Genomic DNA, 22,391 nt, shown 5'->3' with positions numbered 1-22,391 from the left:
TCTAGGGGGGTGGGGTGCAGGGCAACTACTGGTATGTACTCGGTAATGGTAGTCATGCCCACGTATCTAAGACCAGACGTAATTAATTTTTTTTATTGATCCCAAGGTTTTTTTAAATCAATAAGAATGCTAGTATGAGACGAAAAATAAGTTTACTGTCTAAGTTTTCCCCACCCTCCCCCACACATAAGACAATTACTTGCTAGCAATGTTGAAGCTTGGGTACTAGTGACCGCGCGAGGCCTCGGTCGTTCTCTCACCGCCATCTTCGCTTTAAGGCTTCAGGTTAGAAAATACAGGATACAATCCGAGAGATTTTTGCGTCTTATTTCATCCATCTCACTATTAAAAAAGTTTCATGTATGTTATTAATGATGCTGTATTATGAATCGCTAAATATTTTTAGGAACCGCCTTGAAATTGTATTAGAAAATGTCTGTTCCCTTTGCCCTAACGTGACTCACGAAGAACCTTCTATAAAAGAAACTAAAAGTGTTTTTTTAAACATATTCAAACCTAAAGGTTTCTGAACTGGATATAAATAATCCTCTAGCCCTCATTAAATGTGATTTTACTGTCCTCTTGCCAATTTTCGTAGAAGAATAAATATAACCACATAAACTGTATTGGGTTCGTAAAACATCCATCTCGTGTCTCTAGCGTTCGGGCAAAATATTGGTTTAAAAGGATCTTGTCTGTCCTGTATTGTAGCCATGAAGACCATTTTGGCCTCCGAAACGGTCACAATACCGGATAATGGTAAGTATTATCATTTTAGTATTGTAGAAGTCTCTACTCCACAATAAATAAGAATCCGATTATAAAGACACCCTTTGATGAGAAGCTTTAGTTACCCTTTCTGACCAACTACAGTTGTTGGCTAGCTTTGCAGCTACAGTTTACCCAGTATACATCCATGTTTGTTTTATATGTGTTTATACAATGAAAACACTAGCATGTATATCTTTGTATTAATCCTGCAACCATTTCAATCCTCGTTTAGACATAACATCCCCCTTTCAAACTTTGCAAAGCTAAGTCAAGTTTTTGTCAATCAGATAATATGGTTCTTATCTCAATCTTCCTAATATTATCACGATGGATATGATATCATGTGTTGCACTTTAACGAATAACATACAAAACTTGAATTATATTTATTTCCCTATTCAAGTGTTTGACACAGTGTATTGTATTATCCATAGTGGAAGTCAAGGTGAAAAGCCGTGTGGTAACAGTCACTGGTCCTCGGGGAACCCTGAAAAGAAACTTCCGCCACTTGAGGCTTGAGTTGACCAAAGTTGGCAAGGACAAAGTTCGCGTTGATGTGTGGTTTGCCAGCCGCAAGGAGCTGGCGTGTGTGAAGACTATCATCACCCACATTGAAAACATGATAAAGGGTGTCATTTACGTAAGTAGGGCTTACTCACATTGAAACGTGATAGAGGGTGTCATCTACGTAAGTAGGGCTCAGCCACTTTAACTAATGATCAAGTGTGTCATTTTAATTTCAATTTAAACAAAGAAAGGGAGTTGGTGGTCAACATTCTTAAACACATGATTAAGGATACCATCTATGTATATAGAGCTAGGCCAAATTAAAAACAGCTGAAAGTCGGTTGAGAGTTTGCATTATCAAGTTATTATGGTTCTGTGAAATTCGAGAACATGTTATTAATGTGATAGGTATGCTCACTTGCATTGGAGATATGTCAATGAGTGCTTCATGTGGTAGCGTTCATGTCTAGTCCAGTAAGATGTCCACTCATTCCTTCCCTCATCCATTCCTCCTACCGACACTCATTCCATATCTATCCCCTTATACCTCTCTCCTCAGGGGTACAGATATAAGATGCGTGCTGTATATGCCCATTTCCCCATCAACATTGCCATCCAGGAGAATGGAACCCTTGTAGAGGTCCGTAACTTCTTGGGTGAAAAGTATGTCCGCAGAGTGCGCATGCGTCCAGGTGTGATTTGCAACAACCAGACTGGTACAAAGGATGAGATCATCATTGAGGGAAATGACATTGAACTCGTATCCAACTCAGGTTAGTTAGCCAGGTTCTGCTCATGTATGCCCTTGTATGTAGTAAGTCAAAGAAATGTAGAACACATAAGTAGTAATGAGTTAAAAAAAAGGAAGGTGTTGTCAACAAGTTTTTAGATAACTAAAAACTAAGATTTAGTATCTAGTATCTCCCTGTGCAGTAGAACTCCACTAACTTAAACCCTGAAGGTAGACAAAAATCGGTTGGAATTAATTGATTAGCTTCTCATAGTTTTATATAAGCTATTAGCAATTTATCCAAAATGATATGCAGTCAAAATAATTATTAGCAAGTTTGTTTTAGTTAGTAGGGTTAAATATGGCTATAAGGAAAGTTCAATATATAATAAGTTTATCCTTGTTATCTAAGTAGAAATGACTGAAAATTAGTTACAAGACCAAGTTGTCCAAGCTTGAATTACTGTAGGGTTCGCTTAATGTTACTTCCTCTTCCAATGATCACCCTCTCGATTAAAATTCAAATGTGAATGATAATTTGTGGATGTTTGTTTCCAGCTGCACTCATCCAGCAGTCTACCAAGGTAAAGAACAAGGATATCCGAAAGTTCTTGGATGGTGTTTATGTATCAGAGAAGACCACCATTGTACCAATGGACTAAGTTGTGTTGCCACATGTCTAATAAAATTGAATACCAGAAGTGTATTTGTCTCAGTCTTCATTAATATCCAGGTGTTTGATTGCAATTTCTCTATTTAGTTTGTTTATCAATTCTTGAGCAAAGCCATTTATATAGATTTGTGAGAGCTTGCTAGCAGGCTATTGTGAACGCTTATCTTCATGTATACACCTTTTTAAAAACGCTGTCAGGGCAATTGGTAAATGGCAAAGAGCAGTTCTAAGACCAATCTACTGCTTATAGGTATAATTATTTGTAAGAAGAAAGAATTGGAGAAGTTATTCACATGTTCTTACATTCAGTAGAAATTTGAATCCCATGGTATTTTTGATGGAACTGCAATTTGTTTATTGGTATTTGCCATTTGCACTGACAACACATTAAAATAGGTGTATTTCTAAACCGCCCCCCCCCCCCCCCCCCCCTCACCACTTTACTTGGAGGTCACTGAGTAAAATAATTCACCAAGTAATGATTCATCTAGTTTATTATTTACAAAGTAGAAGTTCTCATGGAGAGTGAAGATCTACGAAAGTATTAGTATTTGACGATCTTTTAATAAGTGAACAACTTTTAGGTGACCAAACATTAACCAAACGCAATATCTCGTCACGTCCGTCATGCAGTCTAAAATAAAGATTCAATAAATATACATTCCCTTAATCGGTTACTCTTCAGATGCGTAGCCAGAGCTGTACAAGCACAAAGAAAATAAACAGAATTTCCCAGATTTGACGATTATTTCATAGGAGTAACCCACTTTTTCGTAAAAAGCACGTAGGACGTCATAGCTATCGAGGACCGTTTAAGATGGCCGGGGGAGGGTGCACCCTCGCTACCAGGAAAAAAATTTGGCGATCCTATTTGCATAACGAGGGGAAAAATGTTAACTCAAGCGCTGGATCTCTTCGTTCAGCTTTGAACTTATATATATGATCAGGATAAACACTATAATTTTCTTAATCATGGTAGTCTACAGATGATTTCCAAACATATTGTCATGTCGTTCAGTGCCACGCGACGACTGAAGTCCTATTTTAGATCGAGGATCGTGTAATATTCTTAAAAGTCTGACGCATTGACGCCAATTTCAAATCCAAAAGCAGGAGCTATGAGATCTTCACGGGGATGAGGGGCCACGCCCTCATTCAGCTTCTGAATGCTTTGACTGCAACTTGTTAAAATCCTGCGTACGCCCCTCGCTACACGCCTACTTAGTGCTTGTATAGTCTATACCAGGGAAGTGCCTATACTAAGCCTCAAAGAAGTCGACGAGGTTTTGCACGTCGTAGTTATCAAGGACTTCTAGCAGCATCGGTACTTTGCTCTTGACGTTCATACCCTGGGGTATAGAATATTAGAAATCAGAATCCATTAAATAGTGATGGTATAAAGGCAGGAAAAAAATGATAGAATAAAGAAAAATCACTGAACAATAAAAGTCGCTTGTCCTGAGGCGACAAGAAAAGTATAAGTAGAACTTACAGATGTCGATCACCCACACCATTGTTATTGTTTATCATTTGAAAACAACGGTTTATTCGTAAATAATTTCCAAAATAAAAATCTACGAATAGATACTGATATGTTCTTGACCACATTTGATTGAAAAAATCTTGGTTACCCCCTTAAATTAGCCGATGGAAAGTGATTGGCCTTCTTTACCTTGAATTTGAACTTGTCGATGTAAAGATCAGTGATCATTCCATACAGCCTCTCAAGATGGCACGGCTGTTTCTTGTACTCTGCTTGCAGTTGGTCTGCCTCCTCTACAGAAAAAGTAATGAGTATCTATGCATAATATGAGGCCCATGGGCCTTCTTATAAAACATTCACGAGAACACAGAAAGGTGCATATCTACTGTGGAAGGAGCTCTAAAGCCTACGACACACTAGGCGATTTTGTACGCTCCTACGAGAGAATTCGATCCCCGGTGATCGCCAGCGAATTTGATCGCCAGTGTCGGACGAATCAGACGTTTAGATATCGTATGGTCGAATCATTTGTGTGACATCTATTCTAGATGTTTACAATACAAACTGGAGTAACAATTACAGTATATTATTAAATGGCTACGATGGGACGCGCGCTCTGATTGGCTGTTGAGCGGGCTGGAACCCTATGATATTGCCCCCGTGGGCAGTTTTGAATATTTTTTTCGCAGCGGGCGACGACGTGTAGGAGGGCGTGACTCACCGAGAATTGTCTTGTATTCGGGTGCGAAGAAGCTGATGTCCTTCTCGTGACCTTGAAGTTCCTGGAAAAAGAGAATACCTCGTATTGTTATACTACGTGAGCCCACCTAGAAGTAATAAGAGTGGTATGTGCCAGAGATCACAAAAGTTTGATGAGCCCATTTCTTCAAGGTGCACCGCGATCATCCTAGGTTTTCTACAGCTTGCCTGTTGCAGCCTTTCTAGTGATATTCTCGCGACGTGTGACGAAAGCACACGTCTTCGGGTGACAATTTTCTCGAGGACACTAGTCAAAGATCAGGTTATTTGTTGTCTCTAACCTTGAGGGCATCAATGAGCTGGACCTTCTTGGCAAGCAGCAGCTGGTATTCGAGTTTGGGGTGAATCATGTTTAAAGTGTGTACTACTGACTCCTCGCTCAGATCTGAAATGGAACATTTGACCACAGGAAAAAACTAATATTTAACAACCATATGCCAAAACAATACCAACTATAAAGAACACTTAACCAACCCGGACAAGTAAAACGAAGATCAGATAGAGAAACACTTTATCAGTTCATAGTAGTAGGCCACGTAAGATTGGGGGGGGGGGGGGCACAATACAGAAACAATAAGAAAATGTTGGGGGAGGGGGGCAAAGCCACGCCCCTACTGGTCACTTTCTTATAATTTTTGAAAATATTATTAATATTATTTTCAGCCCGCAGGCCAGATAAACAATATCTTTTATCACAACAGCCCGCATGCAGGCGTGTTGTTTTATCGCAAAAAAAAAAACAGCCTCGAGCGATCATAGCCGTAGAAATTTGGCAAAAAATAAGAAACGAAATTCCACTAAAACCGTACCGTTTGATTTTTCTCTAACCGTGGACATACCGTAAGAAATGTTTAGGTTGATCTTTCTTTTCGTGGCCTCTTTCGTCAGCACGTCTTTTAAGATGGAGATGGTAGATATGTTGTCTGATAAAAACACAGCCTCGCCTTTCCTGAGAGAACGATGGTGATCATGTTACATTAGTAGGCCCTCATTATTGGAGGCTGTCAAGGGTCTTTTCGGCTTTATCTCTCCTCCTAGAGCTGACGCTCAGAAACGCCCTTGACTCAAGGCTTGAGCTTACACACAGCCCCACAAAGTCTAGTTTGATTTATAGAAAACGGCACCAGATGGCTCAGAAATAAAGCAATGGACACTAAGGCCCCCTTACCCAACCTTGCAAAATTCTAGTCTGATCTATAGAAAGCTATAGAAAACGGTACCAGATGTCTCGGAAAATATAGCAAGGGACACTAACCCACTTGCCCAATCTCCTAATTTTTTATCTAGAACAAAGACATATAACTAAAATGGAAGAATGCGAAAATGATGGCATCGAGCCCGAATAGACGGAATGGGTGAACTTGGGTGTGTTTTAAACGTCCTGTTGATAGTTATTCTGATAATTATACATTTTAAACGAAGACATTAATAGTCAGTGACCCACCTGTAGGTGCAATCAAGCTGTGTATCCAGGAATGTGGAGAGAAAATGAAACGTCACTTGGTCACCTGCGGGGGTCCTGTGGATTAAAGTCACGTGGTAAGTAGAGTATACGATCGATTCAAAACTGGATAAAGCTAGCCAACATTTTATCCAGAAGATCCTGGAGGACTTGGTTTTGCAGAATAGATGACAAAAACAAATGACAAATAATTTTCCAAGAGAGGATCAACATTTTGTTTGATTTCCATTTCAGTAATCTACTAGGGTGGATTCCTGGAAATAAGTTCTTGGAACTCACCTGTCAGGGACCTCAGGGAGACAGAAGCAGACCCATGAATGGACTTCCGCAAAGCTGAAAGGCCCTGTTAGCTTCAGAGAATTCATTGGCCTGAGAAACACAAAACAGTAGGTAGTTGAAACGACTGCAAGCTCAAAAGATTAAGGGGCCTGATAATCAAACAAAATATCAGATGGCTAAAAGAACTGTTCATTTCCTACTTCATCAAACAAAGAGGACACAAGAACATCGACAATTTTTCCTGTGGCGAGTTGGCCCCACTCTTTTTTGAACACGCCACAGGAAGCCCGAAATCGAAAAAAAGAGCAATACAGGCCAGGTTACATTTTCTATACAGATTACAATCTAACGTCTATTTGTTTTAGAACGTCATAAAGATTTAGCATGGTTCACTTGATTCCCCCCATTCAACCAGCTGCTGCTGTAACTAATCAAATTTATCAACACAGAAAAACAAAGAATATAATATCTGGAAAAGACAAGAAACTTAAAAACAATAATAATTATAACGAGACACCTTTACATCGTTTCTGGTAATTTATTGTCTAGAAAAAATATTGAAATGCCTGCTGGGAGTTTTGATTGATTTAAAAACAAAGACAAACTCATAAAAAAGATCAATATCAATAACAAAGAGAAAGCGCCACTATAATGGAAGCACCATTGCGGCAAAAGCAAACCATATTACATTTTTTTCATTTGATGAGGCGAAAATAATAATAAGAACGTCAATGACCTTAGGGTGTATGATCAAATCAAATAAAAATAAATAACTTTAAGATCCCTTCTAAAGCTCTTTTTGATTATTACTTCATGATATCGGTGCATGAATAGTGTGCTCGAAATGGTCAAGAGATTATGGACTTCATGCCAAACAGCACAAGTTTCATCCGCACGACCGTCCTTCCCGCGCTGGAAGTCTCAGAAGGGTTTATCATCGTCTTGTTTAATTTACTGACGCTTTCTATCTTTCTGCGCAAAACGTTTCGTATCAAGATGTCAAACTATCTGCTCATAAGTCTGACCGCCGCAGATCTTGTGGTTGGGTCGACCCTGCTGGTCTTAAAAATCCCTTACAGATTCGCTGGTCTACAGGAGGACGCGGTCTCTAGTATTTGTATTGTTCTTAACTCCGCTTCCATCGCCGCGTCTCAGTACTCGTTCACCGTTATTGCGCTTGAAAGAGTGTACTCGATTTTGTTCCCATTCAAGCATCGCTTACTTCAAAGCAGACACTACACGCTCGGAATAACAGTGACATGGATCCTGGCGGCATTGGGAGACATCCCTATGCTGATGAGACAGATAGGACGGCCTTTCTATGACTACTTGGATAAGCTTCTGTTCGGGATTAAAATGATTCTATCCATCGTCTCGCTCGTGATCACACTCGTCTGCTACCTTGCCATCTGGATAAAGGTCAAGTCCACTAAGCCACTCCCTAGCGCGAGGCCTGCTCGAAGCAACATCAAGTTAACACTAACTTTATTCGTCGTTACAGTGGTATCATTCATCTGCTTTCTTCCAAGTGCTATTCTTTATTTCTATATTGTATGGAACGACCCCTCTTTTAATAGATTCTACCCTTACATATTTCCGTTTCTTTATATGAATTCGTGTGTCAACTTCGTGATCTATTCCTCCCGCATGCCGGAATTTCGCCGAGAGTTGGGCAAAATGGTTACCAAGTGTGGCCCTGTGTGCGCATGCGCGATATTACGTCAAGCAGACTCCTGTCACTTAGCAACGTCCCCTGAGATCAAGGGACAGCCCACGCTTATTATGATGAATTCTTTTGCGAATCTGTCAGGAGAGCTTGATGTCCAATTGCAAGAAAAACAAGACGAGAGCAAGTTGACTAGGCTTCAGTAAGCTTGCAATCCCGTGAGCACTTGCGCACTTGATGCTCTAGTGAATACCAGGCTCTAATGGGTGTACATATACAAGTCTATCCCGTGAGCACTTGCGCACTTGATGCTCGAGTGAATACTAGGCTTCAGTAGTGAGTACATATACAAGTCTATCCCGTGAGCACTTGCGCACTTGATGCTCGAGTGAATACTAGGCTCTAGTAGGGTGTACATATACAAGTCTATCCCGTGAGCACTTGCGCACTTGATGCTTGAGTGAATACTAGGCTCTAATGGGTGTACATATACAAGTCTATCCCGTGAGCACTTGCGCACTTGATGCTCGAGTGAATACTAGGCTCTAATAGGTGTACATATACAAGTCTATCCCGTGAGCACTTGCGCACTTGATGCTCGAGTGAATACTAGGCTCTAATGGGTGTACATATACAAGTCTATCCCGTGAGCACTTGCGCACTTGATGCTCGAGTGAATACTAAGCTCTAATGGGTGTACATATATGAGTCTATCCCGTGAGCACTTGCGCACTTGATGCTCGAGTGAATACTAGGCTCTAATAGGTGTACATATACAAGTCTATCCCGTGAGCACTTGCGCACTTGATGCTCGAGTGAATACTAGGCTCTAATGGGTGTACATATACAAGTCTATCCCGTGAGCACTTGCGCACTTGATGCTCGAGTGAATACTAAGCTCTAATGGGTGTACATATATGAGTCTATCCCGTGAGCACTTGCGCACTTGATGCTCGAGTGAATACTAGGCTCTAATAGGTGTACATATACAAGTCTATCCCGTCAGCACTTGCGCACTTGATGCCCGTGTGGAGACTAAGTTTTAATAGGCTGTATATATGCAGGTCTATCCCGTGAGCACTTGCATACCATCTTCTTCAAAGCCCTGCGCATCTCGGTCATTCTGCACATGTAGATCAACGGATCAAGAAGGGGGTTCACTCCACAGGGTACCAGGAAACCAAGTTGCACAATGTCGTCCCATTTACCTGGATTAGAATTCACGAGCAGGGAGTAAACAACGCACGGTAACCAAGATACGAATGACGTCACTGTTACCAAGAGCAACGTGACCGCGAGGCAACGCTCCTTCTGGATGGATCTCTGCAGCGTAGACATCTCGGGTTGCTGACGTCTGTGCTTCACCTTGATGAAGACCGCGAGGTATGACGTGGTTATGATAATCAGCAGGACAAGCGCACAAACAGTTAGCAGTATGATGACCCATCCGCCGTCAGCCAGCACCACACAAACACAGGTCATTCCTCCCACCCACGTGGCCACGCAGCATGTGACGTACATCTTGGGCTCGATCACACGATAACGTAAGGGCAAAAGAGTTGCGCATGCACGCTCTAGGGAAATGAATGTTAATGACAGCAATTGAACGGAGGCTAGTAAAAACGCCACCCTCCCGGCATGCCTCACGGGACTAGAGGAAGACAACTTGAACAAGTTTTGCGCTTCGTGCCATGATGATATGAAGACGTGATGATTAAGGTGTATTTGCCAGATTAGTGGCATTACAACAGCACCGAAAAGAAAGTCAGAGAGTGTCAGGTTAATGAGAAGGTACATACTCTTTTTGCGGAGGTGTTGGTTGATGATGATTGTAAGTATGACGAGTAGGTTACAAAGTAAGACCACGATGCCTCCCACCAAGATAATTACAAGAAAAAAGAACGGACTGGAAAATTCCATGCGAATTAGTTTAAGTTTTCGTAGAACTATCAACGTCGAATGGGCACAATTTGTGAGGCTCACTTCTTCAGTTAAAGTTCCAAGCAATCACTCTCTGCGAAGATCTTTCAAGATGTTTCAATCGCGCAAGTCGCTCCCAAAAACTGTTATTTTTCAATGACAGGCTGATAGTTAAGATGCAGCAAGCCTTACGCACAAACCAAGCTCTCTTGTCTGGAATATTCAACTCTTTCCTTGGCCTACTCAGAAGCCATCTTCTCAGCAAAGGTAGGAAAGGGGTGCGTTAAAACAAAACTCACCGAAAAGATCACAAACAAGATTTATCACTTCAATGTTGTGTACTCGATTATTTCTCATGAAAAAATCCCTGCTAGTTTGAATCCTTACTATAATGCGGCTTGGCTATAAACGGAAGATGGGATGATGTTTCTGCAAACACCTGCTCTTGTTATATTTCCTGAAGGTCAGCTAAGTGGGTGTGTAAACAGTCGGGCAAATCTTAAATACAGTATGAAGAGTCTATAGGTCTCCATTGATGGGTTATTAGTCAGGTTCCTTTGCTTTGTTTGCCGGCCTCTTTCCTCAGCGAATAAAAATGGAAGAAAGAGTAAATCATTAACCTCTTTTTAAATCATCTGAAGGTGGCTTGGTTAATTTAATGGTTATTGATATTGTAAGTAAACAGTCGGGCAAATCTCCGTCAATGGGTTACCACAAATATGAAATAAGATATGCTTACTTACAAAAATAAACCCTGAATTTTAGAATATAGGTCTAGAAAATTAATTACCTAAAAAATAGACAATTTGTACCTCTTGCCAGCAAACAAAGCTTTCATCAGTCAATAAAAATGATTAAAAGGTGAATCTTGGACTGCATTTAACTTAATACTTTATGCTTAATAAGTGTCGGATCTGAAACTAGACGATGCTTGAATGGGGACAGAAGGCGTTACACTCTATCAGTCGCAATAGCAATTTAGCCGGCAGAGTCAAAACAATTGATTGGCGGAAAAGTATTTGACGATTGACCGTCGAGATCTCATCTGGGTTGTTGGCGTAGTAATGCAAAAGACGGTAATTCCCCGTATGTCAGGATGATGGTTTATTGCATCGTCAGACCAATATTGCGATATTTTATTACTGCAGTCAATCCAGTAAATGGGTTCCCCGAGTGCAGCCTTTGAAGTGTGGCGAGTTTTAAAGTTCAAATTGTCCGTTCTTAATACCGAGGAGGGAGGAAGAAATTAAAAACTCGCATGTTTTTAGCGGTTTCACAGAGAAAGGCTAATGATAATAACAAAAACAACAACAATAGAAAAGTAATAATTAACCAAAAAGTAATAATTAATTTAAAAAAGGTCGAAATGCAAGGCAAATCGAGCCCATTCTTTTGGTTACCCCGTTAACACGATTTTTATTCCTGTCAAAATAAGAAATGTTGATCAATTTGGATTCTTTTTTCCAATGATTAAAGTCTTTTAGTTGTCTTGATTGGGTTTTATCACGCATGTGGGATAACAATAATTTGTTTGTGATTTATAACATAGTATACGAGCCGCAAAATACCTATTTTCTCATTTTTGTTCAGTCGACGTTGGAAACTTCCGCCAACTCGAATCGAACTGATATGATCTCCCTTGAAAATTAATTTGGGGGGATTCTACTGTGTGGGAAGACTTACTTGGACTCGTCGAAGACATGTGTTCTCTGGTGCAGCGAAAGAGGCTTGATGGGATACTGTCTGACCTGGCAAGTCTTGGGTTGTATGCGAGGGGTGATATACGCTTGTAGCGTGCCATACTGCCCTTCTATCGACCGGATCTTCAGCTCCAGGCGAGTCGTGTTGGCTTGACAGCGATACGTTGCCAGTAAAAAGTTCCCATTCTACAAGTAAGATAACCTACTCAGGAAACCTTTCAGACACGTTTTCAAATGTGTAATTCAACAGAAATAATACTTAAATGAGCCGTTGATGCAATATTTTTTTTTCAATGTACTTATTTCGTTTCACTGTACTTTCTTTCGTCAATATATGGGTAGGAAATGGGGAAGAGAGGCTGGTGGAAGGGGGGGGGGGACATTTCCGGGGCTGTGGGTCCTTTTTTTTAACTTAACAACATGACTTTGTAACAAATATGGAAGATAAGAAATAGAATTTTGCTTATTGATGACAGTCGAAATAAATAAACCCTTCGAATGACTATTTTGTATGTGATAAGTCTTCTCCGGGTTCTGGTTGTGTTGTTGTTGCTTTTAACCTAGTTATTGATGGGGCCTTACTTAGAAGTTTCAGAGGGGGTGGAGACCCTTATCAGCCATGTAATGGGGGGGGGGGCTTGATATTTATAGGGGAGGTTTTAGATACCCTAAGGGCGAGGGGGATGGGGAAAGCTTTTGTACTGTATCTGTAGTTGGGACAAAGAAATTTCTTCTTTCTTGTCCAGCAGGGGACGGTTCCTGAAAAGCCGAAACGCTAAGCCAGGGTTAAATTTGCTCTAACCCAGGATTAAATTTTTACCCCCGGATTAGTTCTGTTTCCAAAACGTTGGTTAGCGCTGACTCTGGGTTAGTTTGGAAGTAAAATCTAACCCTGCTCGCGAAGTGGGTTAATTCGCTAACCTACGGTTTAGTTGGCGTAATAAGGCCCCCCAACTTAGTAGTAGAAATAAAGTTTCGTAAAATGAAGTTGCCACCAAAAAAAACGTTCCACAAAAACAATGTAGGGATCAAATGTCCTAACATTTTGCTTTGTTATGCGACCTTCGTTGCGATGCTGAGACAGACAGAAAGTTACATGAAATTTATACTTGAAATGATTCTGTCTCGCTAGTGTCACCTCCAGCTCGAATCCTGCAAATGACATTTTTGGCAATGAAATGGAGGTAATTACAGGCGATGTAGAGGTGTTTTGGGGTTTCTCTGCAAAAATGAAACACCAAAGACAGTCTACGGAACATCGTTTTGTTGTAGGTTTCAAAAACAGCGCGCGCTCGTGAGAATGTCGCCATTCATTGTGCGCATGAAGCACGCGCGCACAATGCAAAGAAACAATTCACAGACTACAAAATATCTGCTAAATTTTGCAGGTTTGTCTCTTAAATAATCATTTGACTACCAGGTTGAGATATAAAGATGACGGTAAAACTTAACCACACAATGATCTTCAGCAATAACTAAGAAGACATGAAGACGGGAACCTGTTTTGCGCGCGCATAGTCCTCATGTAATTTGATTGACAACTCAATCTACATCACAAATGACTGGACCAGGGCCTTTCAGTTCACGGCCTTTTTTCCGGAGGTTGACCATAATGCCCCAATATTACAGATTTGAGTTATATAGGGTCCACACGAACCACATACCATTTGGAAGATGAAAATATAAAGAATTGACTGAATATATCAACTCTGAAAGGTTATATGGACTTTAATCCAGGGTTAGTAAATCGGGGGATTACTTGGCTTTCGGGGACGACCAGTTATCCGTAGGTTAGCTAGCCTACGATTAGCGAATTTTAACCAAGCGCTGATCTAGGGTTAAGTTAATCGGCCTTTCAGGAACCGGCCCCAGCACAAGGGTACTGGTGGATGCTGTTGTCATTGTCGTTTTTTGTTGTTGTTGTTGTTTTGACGTTGTTGTAGTTTTCATTGTTGTTGATGTTTATCATTACTGACCTCAACATCACAAGCACTGTAACTGACAACAGCAGAGTTCTTGTCAACATCGAGTAGGTCAATTGGCACATCGCTCTACCAAACATGATCAATGCTTAGCAATGCTTAACAGTACTGTATTTATCTATAATTGTTAACAGTACTGTATTTATCTATAATTATTTTAACAGTACTGTATTTATCTATAATTGTTTTATTATAAAGCAATACCCTCATTGCATGAAAAGCAAGAAAAAAAAGGAGTATAAAAGTTTTTGTTTCCATGAAAACATAGATTCTTCTAGCCCTTAGAGGGTATTTAAAGATTCTGCAAGCCCTTAGGGGTCTCACGCTTTAAATACCATGACCTAAATTACACACCTGCAGAAGGACGTTGTCAATAGGTATCTGTACTTCAATACTGAGCGTGTAGCTTGCATCATCACGGTTTAGGGCAAATCTGTCGTTGATCGCAAACTGGGGAATAGCAGACACAGCTGATGTAGAGTGGGCTGTGTATTGGTATTTCTCACGCTCCTTTAGAACTTGCTGCTGTAAACTGTCAATCTCATAGCTGCATAAAGAAGATAGAAAATGCTTTAGCATAAAAAAATATATAGAATATCATATTTGAATTTGGATATTTTTATAGAGAGGAGAACAGAAGGGGTGGGGAATATGGGTAATGCAGCCTTTCCAATAACTTACATCCAAACAAAGCAAACAATAATTTTCTACTCATATTTCAGTGTAAGAAGACAAAGTGACATCCCCCCCCCCAAAAAAAAATGTCTTATGGTTGGAAATTAGGAGCCCAACCCCCACCCCCCCCAAAAAAAAAATAATAATAATAATAAAAGCCATATAGGACATCTCTTCATCTCTTAATGTATACCGTAAGTTGTTGATTTTTTGTTGAGTCTCTTCACTGATTGGTTCTTGGGACGTCATGTCAGATCCTGCTTCCTTGTGCTGCGGCTCCGTCGTGAGGCCGACCACCCATCCAGCGTAAGTTCCCACCACCAACTCATCATAACCGGCCGCACTAACACACCCACCAGCGATAGAGGTGATGCTCTCACTCATGGTCTGCAAGTAGAACAAGGATAAGAACATTTAGCCATTTCACAGAAACCTCCTTGAATAAACTTTTAGAATGCATTGTTCTGGACATCGATCGTTTGTGATAGTCGAATGAGAGCAGAGGAGGAGGAGAGCACCAAATGGCCCAAATGGAGTTATCTGCTAAAATCATTTAGAAGAAGCCTGTGATAGTCGAATGAGAGCAGAGGAGGAGGAGAGCACCAAATGGCCCAAATGGAGTTATCTGCTAAAATCATTTAGAAGAAGCCTGTGATAGTCGAATGAGAGCAGAGGAGGAGGAGAGCACCAAATGGCCCAAATGGAGTTATCTGCTAAAATCATTTAGAAGAAGCCTGTGATAGTCGAATGAGAGCAGAGGAGGAGGAGAGCACCAAATGGCCCAAATGGAGTTATCTGCTAAAATCATTTAGAAGAAGCCTGTGATCTGGCTGATATTCCAGACTGTCTATGATAACTATATCTAATCAAATAATGTACAATGATGAACAAGATGAGACAGTTCATTCAACACTTGGTATCATATTATATACAAGCCAATTAAGACATTATTTGTGTACATCGGTCTAATCCCAAGTAACTATTTCAGCTTCACAAGGTATAGCAGCACAACCTCTATCAGGCACAGGGTGATTTTGAGAATCCATGTTGTTTGTCTGCATTGAACATCTGCAGAGTGTATGGCACAAAAAAGAGCAGATCCACAAGATTGGATGAACAGGGGGCTCCCCAATTCCAATTAATATTATTCTTTGGTGCATTTTATAATATCCTACTCTATTTGACAACTTCCTTTTTAAGATTTTGGATTCGCCAGTGCATAATGTAGCAATAATTAATTTTCTGATTAGTTCTTACCAATGGGTAAATGTCACCTACCTGAGAAAACCTGTGCACTGGCTCGTCCATCTCGTCAAACCCATACACCTCCACAACACCATCATCCCTACCAACAAGGATATCAGCAACACCATCTGCCGTGATGTCAAATGTCTCCAGGGCCAGTATACTCCCATTCCTCTTTTCATTTGGAATCTCCCACTTGTGGTTTGGAGTATGTCTGTATTCAAAATATATTTTTTTTAATAAATGTTCAATTGTTTTATCTGTATCTATAACACCATATGAGAGGTAGTATTGGACACTTCTTAATATCCCCCCCTCCCCCTTCCTAACAAAAAATATTCCCATCTATCTTTAGGTACCACCTGAATTATAAAATCTTCACTTTAGCTTGCATTGGAATTTTCAAATCCTTTAAAGTTTTTAAAACAGAGATAAGCACAGTAATATATAATACATGCCTACCTCCCAAGCTGAACAAGACCTATCTTGCCATCAGATGTCCCATAAATAACCTCCTCTCCACTTGGTCCTAAAAATTCAAAGATATGTGAACATTGGACCATGCGTATTTGAACACTCAAAGGAGACATCGATAGCTTAAGGGATAGCAAAAAGTGTGAGTTGATCAACACGGTCAAATAAAAGCTTGTTAATGTTAACATGTATTTATTGAGTTTTATTGGGTTTGCTGAAATAGTTGAGATTCACTGTGGAGTACAATGCAAATTTAAAGATTCATCAGCAACTATTAAAATATTCAATAACCATATCCAGAGGCAGACCTTACCACCATTTCCCCCATACAAAGCCATCACCAAAGGAGGTCCTGCAACCTCTACCTCATACAATAGGTCAGAGTCCTACAAAAAGAAGACAGACTCGTTCACAAAAGAACAGTTTCTATATATAATAAGTGTTAAATTGGTAAAATTACCTGTAAAACACGGAGCACTCTGTCTTGGCATGCTAGGATAGGTACTAACTCACCACTCCTACGAATGAAAGGCCGTATTACCATCAGCAGCAGTATAACAACACTACCATTGAAAATACCATCAACACCACTAACATCAACACTACCATCAACACTACCATCAACACCACTATCATCAACACCACTATTATCAACACCACTATCATCAACACTACCATCAACACCACAATCATCAACACCACTATCATCAACACTACCATCAACACCACCATTAACACTACCATCATCAACACTATCATCAACACCATTATCATCAACACTACTATCATCAACACCACTATTATCAACACCACTATCATCAACACTACCATCAACACCACTATCATCAACACCACCATCATCAACACTACCATCAACACCACTACCATCAACACCATTATCATCAAAACTACCATCAACACCATTATTATCAACACCACTATCATCAACACTACCATCAACACCACTATCATCAACACCACTATCATCAACACTACCATCAACACCATTATTATCAACACCACTATCATCAACACTACCATCAACACCACTACCATCAACACCATTATCATCAAAACTACCATCAACACCATTATTATCAACACCACTATCATCAACACTACCATCAACACCACTATCATCAACACCACTATCATCAAAACTACCATCAACACCATTATTATCAACACCACTATCATCAACACTACCATCAACACCACTACCATCAACACCATTAAAACTACCATCAACACCATTATTATCAACACCACTATCATCAACACTACCATCAACACCACTATCATCAACACTACCATCAACACCACTATCATCAACACTAGTATCAACACCACTATCATCAACACTACCATCAACACCACTATCATCAACACCACTATCATCAACACCACTATCATCACCACTACCATCAACACGACTATCATAAACATCACTATCATAAACACCACTATCATAAACACCACTATCATCAACACTACCATCAACACCACTATCATCAACACCACCATCAACAACACTACCATCAACACCACTATCATCAACACCACTATCATCAACACTACCATCAACACCACTATCAACACCACTACCATCAACACCACTACCATCAACACCACTACCAACACCACTATCATCAACACCACTATCATCACCACTACCATCAACACGACTATCATAAACATCACTATCATCAACACTAGTATCAACACCACTATCATCAACACCACTATCATCAACACCACTATCATCAACACCACTACCATCAACACCACTATCATCAACACCACTATCATCAACACTACCATCAACACCACTATCATCACCACTATCATCAACACGACTATCATAAACATCACTATCATCAACACTACCATCAACACCACTATCATCAACACTACCATCAACACCACTATCATCAACACTGCCATCAACACCACTATCATCAACACCACCATCAACACCACCATCAACACTACCATCAACACCACTATCATCAACACTACTATCATCAACACTACCATCAACACCACTATCATCACCACTACCATCAACACGACTATCATAAACATCACTATCATCAACACCACTATCATCAACACTAGTATCAACACCACTATCATCAACACCACTATCATCAACACTACCATCAACACTACCATCAACACCACTATCATCAACACCACTACCATCAACACCACTACCATCAACATCACTATCATCAACACCACTATCATCAACACTAGTATCAACACCACTATCATCAACACTACTATCATCAACACTACCATCAACACTACCATCAACACCACTACCATCAACACCACTACCATCAACACCACTATCATCAACACTACCATCAACATCACTATCATCAACACTAGTATCAACACTACCATCAACACCACTACCATCAACACCACTAACATCAACACTACCATCAACACCACTATCATCAACACTACCATCAACACCACTATCATCAACATATCATATCATAGACAATCACTTTGAATAAGACTGCATTCGAAGCATTTAAAACAGTTCTGTTTCGTAGACCCCTCAGTTAAACTGGCATACAATTGCATCAAAGTTTACAATTATGTGAGCCACAAAACCATAAACAATCAATGTGCACACTTTATTACTTATAGAACATCTACGCATGTACTGTATTATAAAAATATCTGCATTAGAGAGCTCACTTTCTTGGTGGGAGACAGATGACATCATTTATCTTGTCTCCTGACAAGTAATAGTTCTCATCCTTGCAATCTCTATAGTGATTGTATATGTAGTTTCCACACAGAAAAAGATCAGCACCATTTACAAACCTGAAGAAGAATATGAATAGAAAATCAGAAAGTGTATAATACCTGGCTATCTAACAAAACACTTATCCATAACTAAACTTTGTGAAAGGGGAAAAATTGGCAGGAGCCTCCTTGCTTTTAAGTCATTTGGGTCAATGGTACATTAAGCCTTGGCTTAACCAGGCTAATTAAGATAAACATCAGTAAGCTTGTAACAATTTACCTTTTTTAGTCTGTCATAAAGAAGACTTATTAAAGATGAAAATTGAGTTGGGTGCCAGTTTTTTTGGTGGACCATATTCATTAATCTGGTAATGGTATTCTCTCCTGAACATAGAACTTGCATTTACTTACATGGCTTGAATACTCTCTGTCAAGTTTGTATCAAATCCAAGAAACTGCTTCCCCTTTTTTGAGAAACCTTTAACCTCAGCACCAGAGGCTACAAAGATCCTGTCTTGGGCAGGGCCCTGGAATCCACCCAGGCTTAGCCGTGATATGGCAGAGCTTGGAAGGGTCTTGAAGACAATCTGTCAAATGGTAAACCAAAAACAACAATTACTGTAAATGACATTAATATAGTTACTAACACTGGATAATCAAAGAGAAATTACCAAAAAGAAATGGGGGAAGGGACAAATTCTTTAAACAATATTTATAAAGGTGGTTAGGATAGGGGTCTCCGAATTTGATAATCCACTCATTTTTTCGAAAATCTGCAGTTCCGACCCATCTTGCTTCAATCCGAATGATTGACGAAATCATAAATGTGATTTTTCACCTTTACGAGCCGGCAAAATGTGCAGTCATGAGTATTAGAATTTGAAATCTGCCGTTTAATTATCAATAGACCCGTGATCTGACTCATTTTAAGAATTCAACAATCCATTCTACTTTTTCTTTAAATCCGTAACTTCACATGCCAATTTAGGCCGGATCTGCTGACCCCCCCCCCCCATTATGGCTTTTTCATACAATGAATTAGGATGCAGAACAGGGGGAGGTTGACTGAGGGGGACCACCCCCCCCCCACACACACACACACACACACACACACACATTTTTATTCATCTTTTTTTTTTTGGAGGGGGGGTCACTGTTTTCAGGCTATGGAAAAAAAACCATATCCATGGTTATGCCTCTAGTTATGTATTCGTGTACCTGGGAAGTACTCTTTTTCATCCCAAAGCATGTGACAACACCATCATGATCAGCAATGGCAATCTGGGAAAGTGAAATGAATATTATATAATAGAAAAATGGGACTCGTTATTTCCATTTACAGTTTAAAACTTGGGACTTATTATTCCCATTACAGTTTAAAACTTTATTAAATAAAATCTACCATCGTACTAGCAAAGTATTTAGGTTAATCTTTCATTTCTAACCCAATTTTATGTCAAGATACGGTATCTACGAGCTGGTTGTCAATGTAAACTAAACACAATTCCAGTGCTCGATCAAGGCATATAAACCTACCTTCTGAGTGCTTCGTTTACCTCCTGAAGGCAAAAGCTTCAGGGTCTTAGGAGAAGTCACACCAACCTAACGAAATAGTCGTAAAGACGGGCGACAATCGAGTAAGCGCAACTAGTTTTCAGAAACAAAATTTGAAGACATCTGCCAAGATGGCGGCTTACCTGAAGATAATCAGACCGCGTTAAGCTTAGTTCCATCATCCTGAATCAGTCGCTTGGTTAAATGAAGACACTCCGATGGAGAAGTTTGGTTTGTTGGATTCACGGAAAATCAAAATATGACAGAGTTTTCACGGTTGTTGGGACATCATTAAAATGTTTTTTTGCGAGAGCCATCGGCGCAAGAAGTGGTCAGCGTTGAAATTGGAGATCCATACTTGATGTATGACACAGTCTATTCACGTCTTCCATCCTCCGTCAAAATAGAGTTGATAGAGTTGTGCCCCCCCCCCCCCCCCTCGAGAAAACCCAAAGAAAGAAGGAGCAAAGGAGGGAACGGCAACGAAAATGTTAAAGGAACGCGAGCAAGAGATTAGCTGCAAGCTGCTGAGAAAAGGGGAGGGGAAGGAATTCAGAAAAAGTGAAGGCACTCAAATGTGCGTCTAAATCCAGGTTGTCGACCTGATAAAGGTTGATGCTATATATGACACAGAAGAAGCAAATAGGGTAGCAGTCATTAATTACTGGGGGGGGCAGCAAAAATGTAGGTAGGGCTACGTTTTTGGGGGCGCGGATTTAGGGGGGGGGTCACTTTTTTGGGGGCTGTCATTAAAGCCGCATTGTCACCAGTTCACTTCCGGAGGTCCGACGGAAACCTCAACCGTTAAAAGACAAAAGAATCTATTAGAATCCGAGATATTTAACAGGCCATCCGCTCTAAATTATCAATCACATCCTCGAAGAAACTTGCAATAGACACACTGCTTTCAATATTTTGAAATATTTTTCGCGCTTTCCGTTAAAAATCATCGGAGAATGTTACGTAATCGACCGGAAGTAAACTGGTGACAATGCGGCTTTAATAGGGGGGAATAAAAATTTTATCCAGTTCACAATGTTTCCTACTACTCAGGGGCGGCGGAGTGGTCCCATAAGTGGGGGGGGGGGGGGGGGGGGCGAAAGTTGGGGGGAAGGGGTGGGTAGTGGCTTCAGGGGGAGGAGTGGTTGGTGGTTTCAGGGGGAAGGGGTGGGTGGTGGTTTCAAATCCTTTTTATAAGAACGCGGGGATTTTAAACTGTTCAACAAATTTGTTGTCAGTTGCATGTATACCGCTTGAAACCCGTTGGTTTAAAAAACGTTCATATATATTTAAGAAACATCCTCTCAAAGAGTGCCCCCCCTGCCCCTCCCCTTTCGCCGCCCCTGCTATTGTATATCTAGTTCCATATTGTTCAGGTACTAATCTTTATATCTTTTAATCTTTATATAAATAAATTTTAATTAAATCTCTGTGCCAGTCTTAAACTAGCGAAAGTGAAGGGTTATACTTAAAACAAATAGGACAAAATTGCCATGCTAGCTGATCTATATTTTAGTAAAGGTTATATTCAGCTACACTCAGTATATATATATCATAAGTCTCTGTTGTTTTATTGGAACTAGCGAAAGTGAAGGGTTATACTTAAAACAAATAGGACAAAATTGCCATGCTAGCTGATCTATATTTTAGTAAAGATTATATTCAGCTACACTCTTATATATATATATATATATATATATATATTATATATATATATATATATATATATATATATATATATAT

General features: G+C 40.1%; 2 protein-coding genes across 2 annotated transcripts; one reads left to right on the top strand and one right to left on the bottom strand.

Annotated features, from left to right (window-relative positions):
• The first annotated feature begins 193 nt into the window (after positions 1-193).
• Positions 194-2,711, top strand: LOC5513509 (60S ribosomal protein L9). Its single transcript, XM_032383053.2, has 5 exons — positions 194-285; positions 712-759; positions 1,205-1,410; positions 1,837-2,050; positions 2,566-2,711. The coding sequence occupies exons 2-5, from the start codon at positions 714-716 to the stop codon at positions 2,667-2,669; spliced, it is 570 nt and encodes a 189-aa protein (XP_032238944.1). The 5' UTR covers positions 194-285; positions 712-713; the 3' UTR covers positions 2,670-2,711.
• Positions 2,712-3,156: 445 nt separating this feature from the next.
• On the bottom strand, positions 3,157-20,994 carry LOC5513507 (Bardet-Biedl syndrome 7 protein homolog). The gene is made up of 20 exons (XM_048733338.1): positions 20,792-20,994; positions 20,631-20,696; positions 20,313-20,375; positions 19,506-19,681; positions 19,044-19,172; positions 16,786-16,843; positions 16,639-16,711; positions 16,314-16,380; positions 15,885-16,065; positions 14,800-14,993; positions 14,286-14,478; positions 13,926-14,000; positions 11,933-12,135; positions 6,664-6,753; positions 6,367-6,441; positions 5,762-5,871; positions 5,204-5,307; positions 4,885-4,945; positions 4,353-4,456; positions 3,157-4,029 (listed from the first exon to the last, which is right to left on the bottom strand). Exons 1-20 carry the CDS (start codon positions 20,828-20,830, stop codon positions 3,940-3,942), a joined length of 2,151 nt encoding a protein of 716 aa, XP_048589295.1. The 5' UTR covers positions 20,831-20,994; the 3' UTR covers positions 3,157-3,939.
• Between the last annotated feature and the right edge of the window lie 1,397 nt (positions 20,995-22,391).

Source organism: Nematostella vectensis, chromosome 10, assembly GCF_932526225.1.
Source record: "Nematostella vectensis chromosome 10, jaNemVect1.1, whole genome shotgun sequence".
Lineage (NCBI taxonomy): Eukaryota > Metazoa > Cnidaria > Anthozoa > Actiniaria > Edwardsiidae > Nematostella > Nematostella vectensis.
The sequence above is the reverse complement of the archived record's forward strand: the minus strand, read 5'-3'. Positions and strand labels throughout refer to the sequence as shown.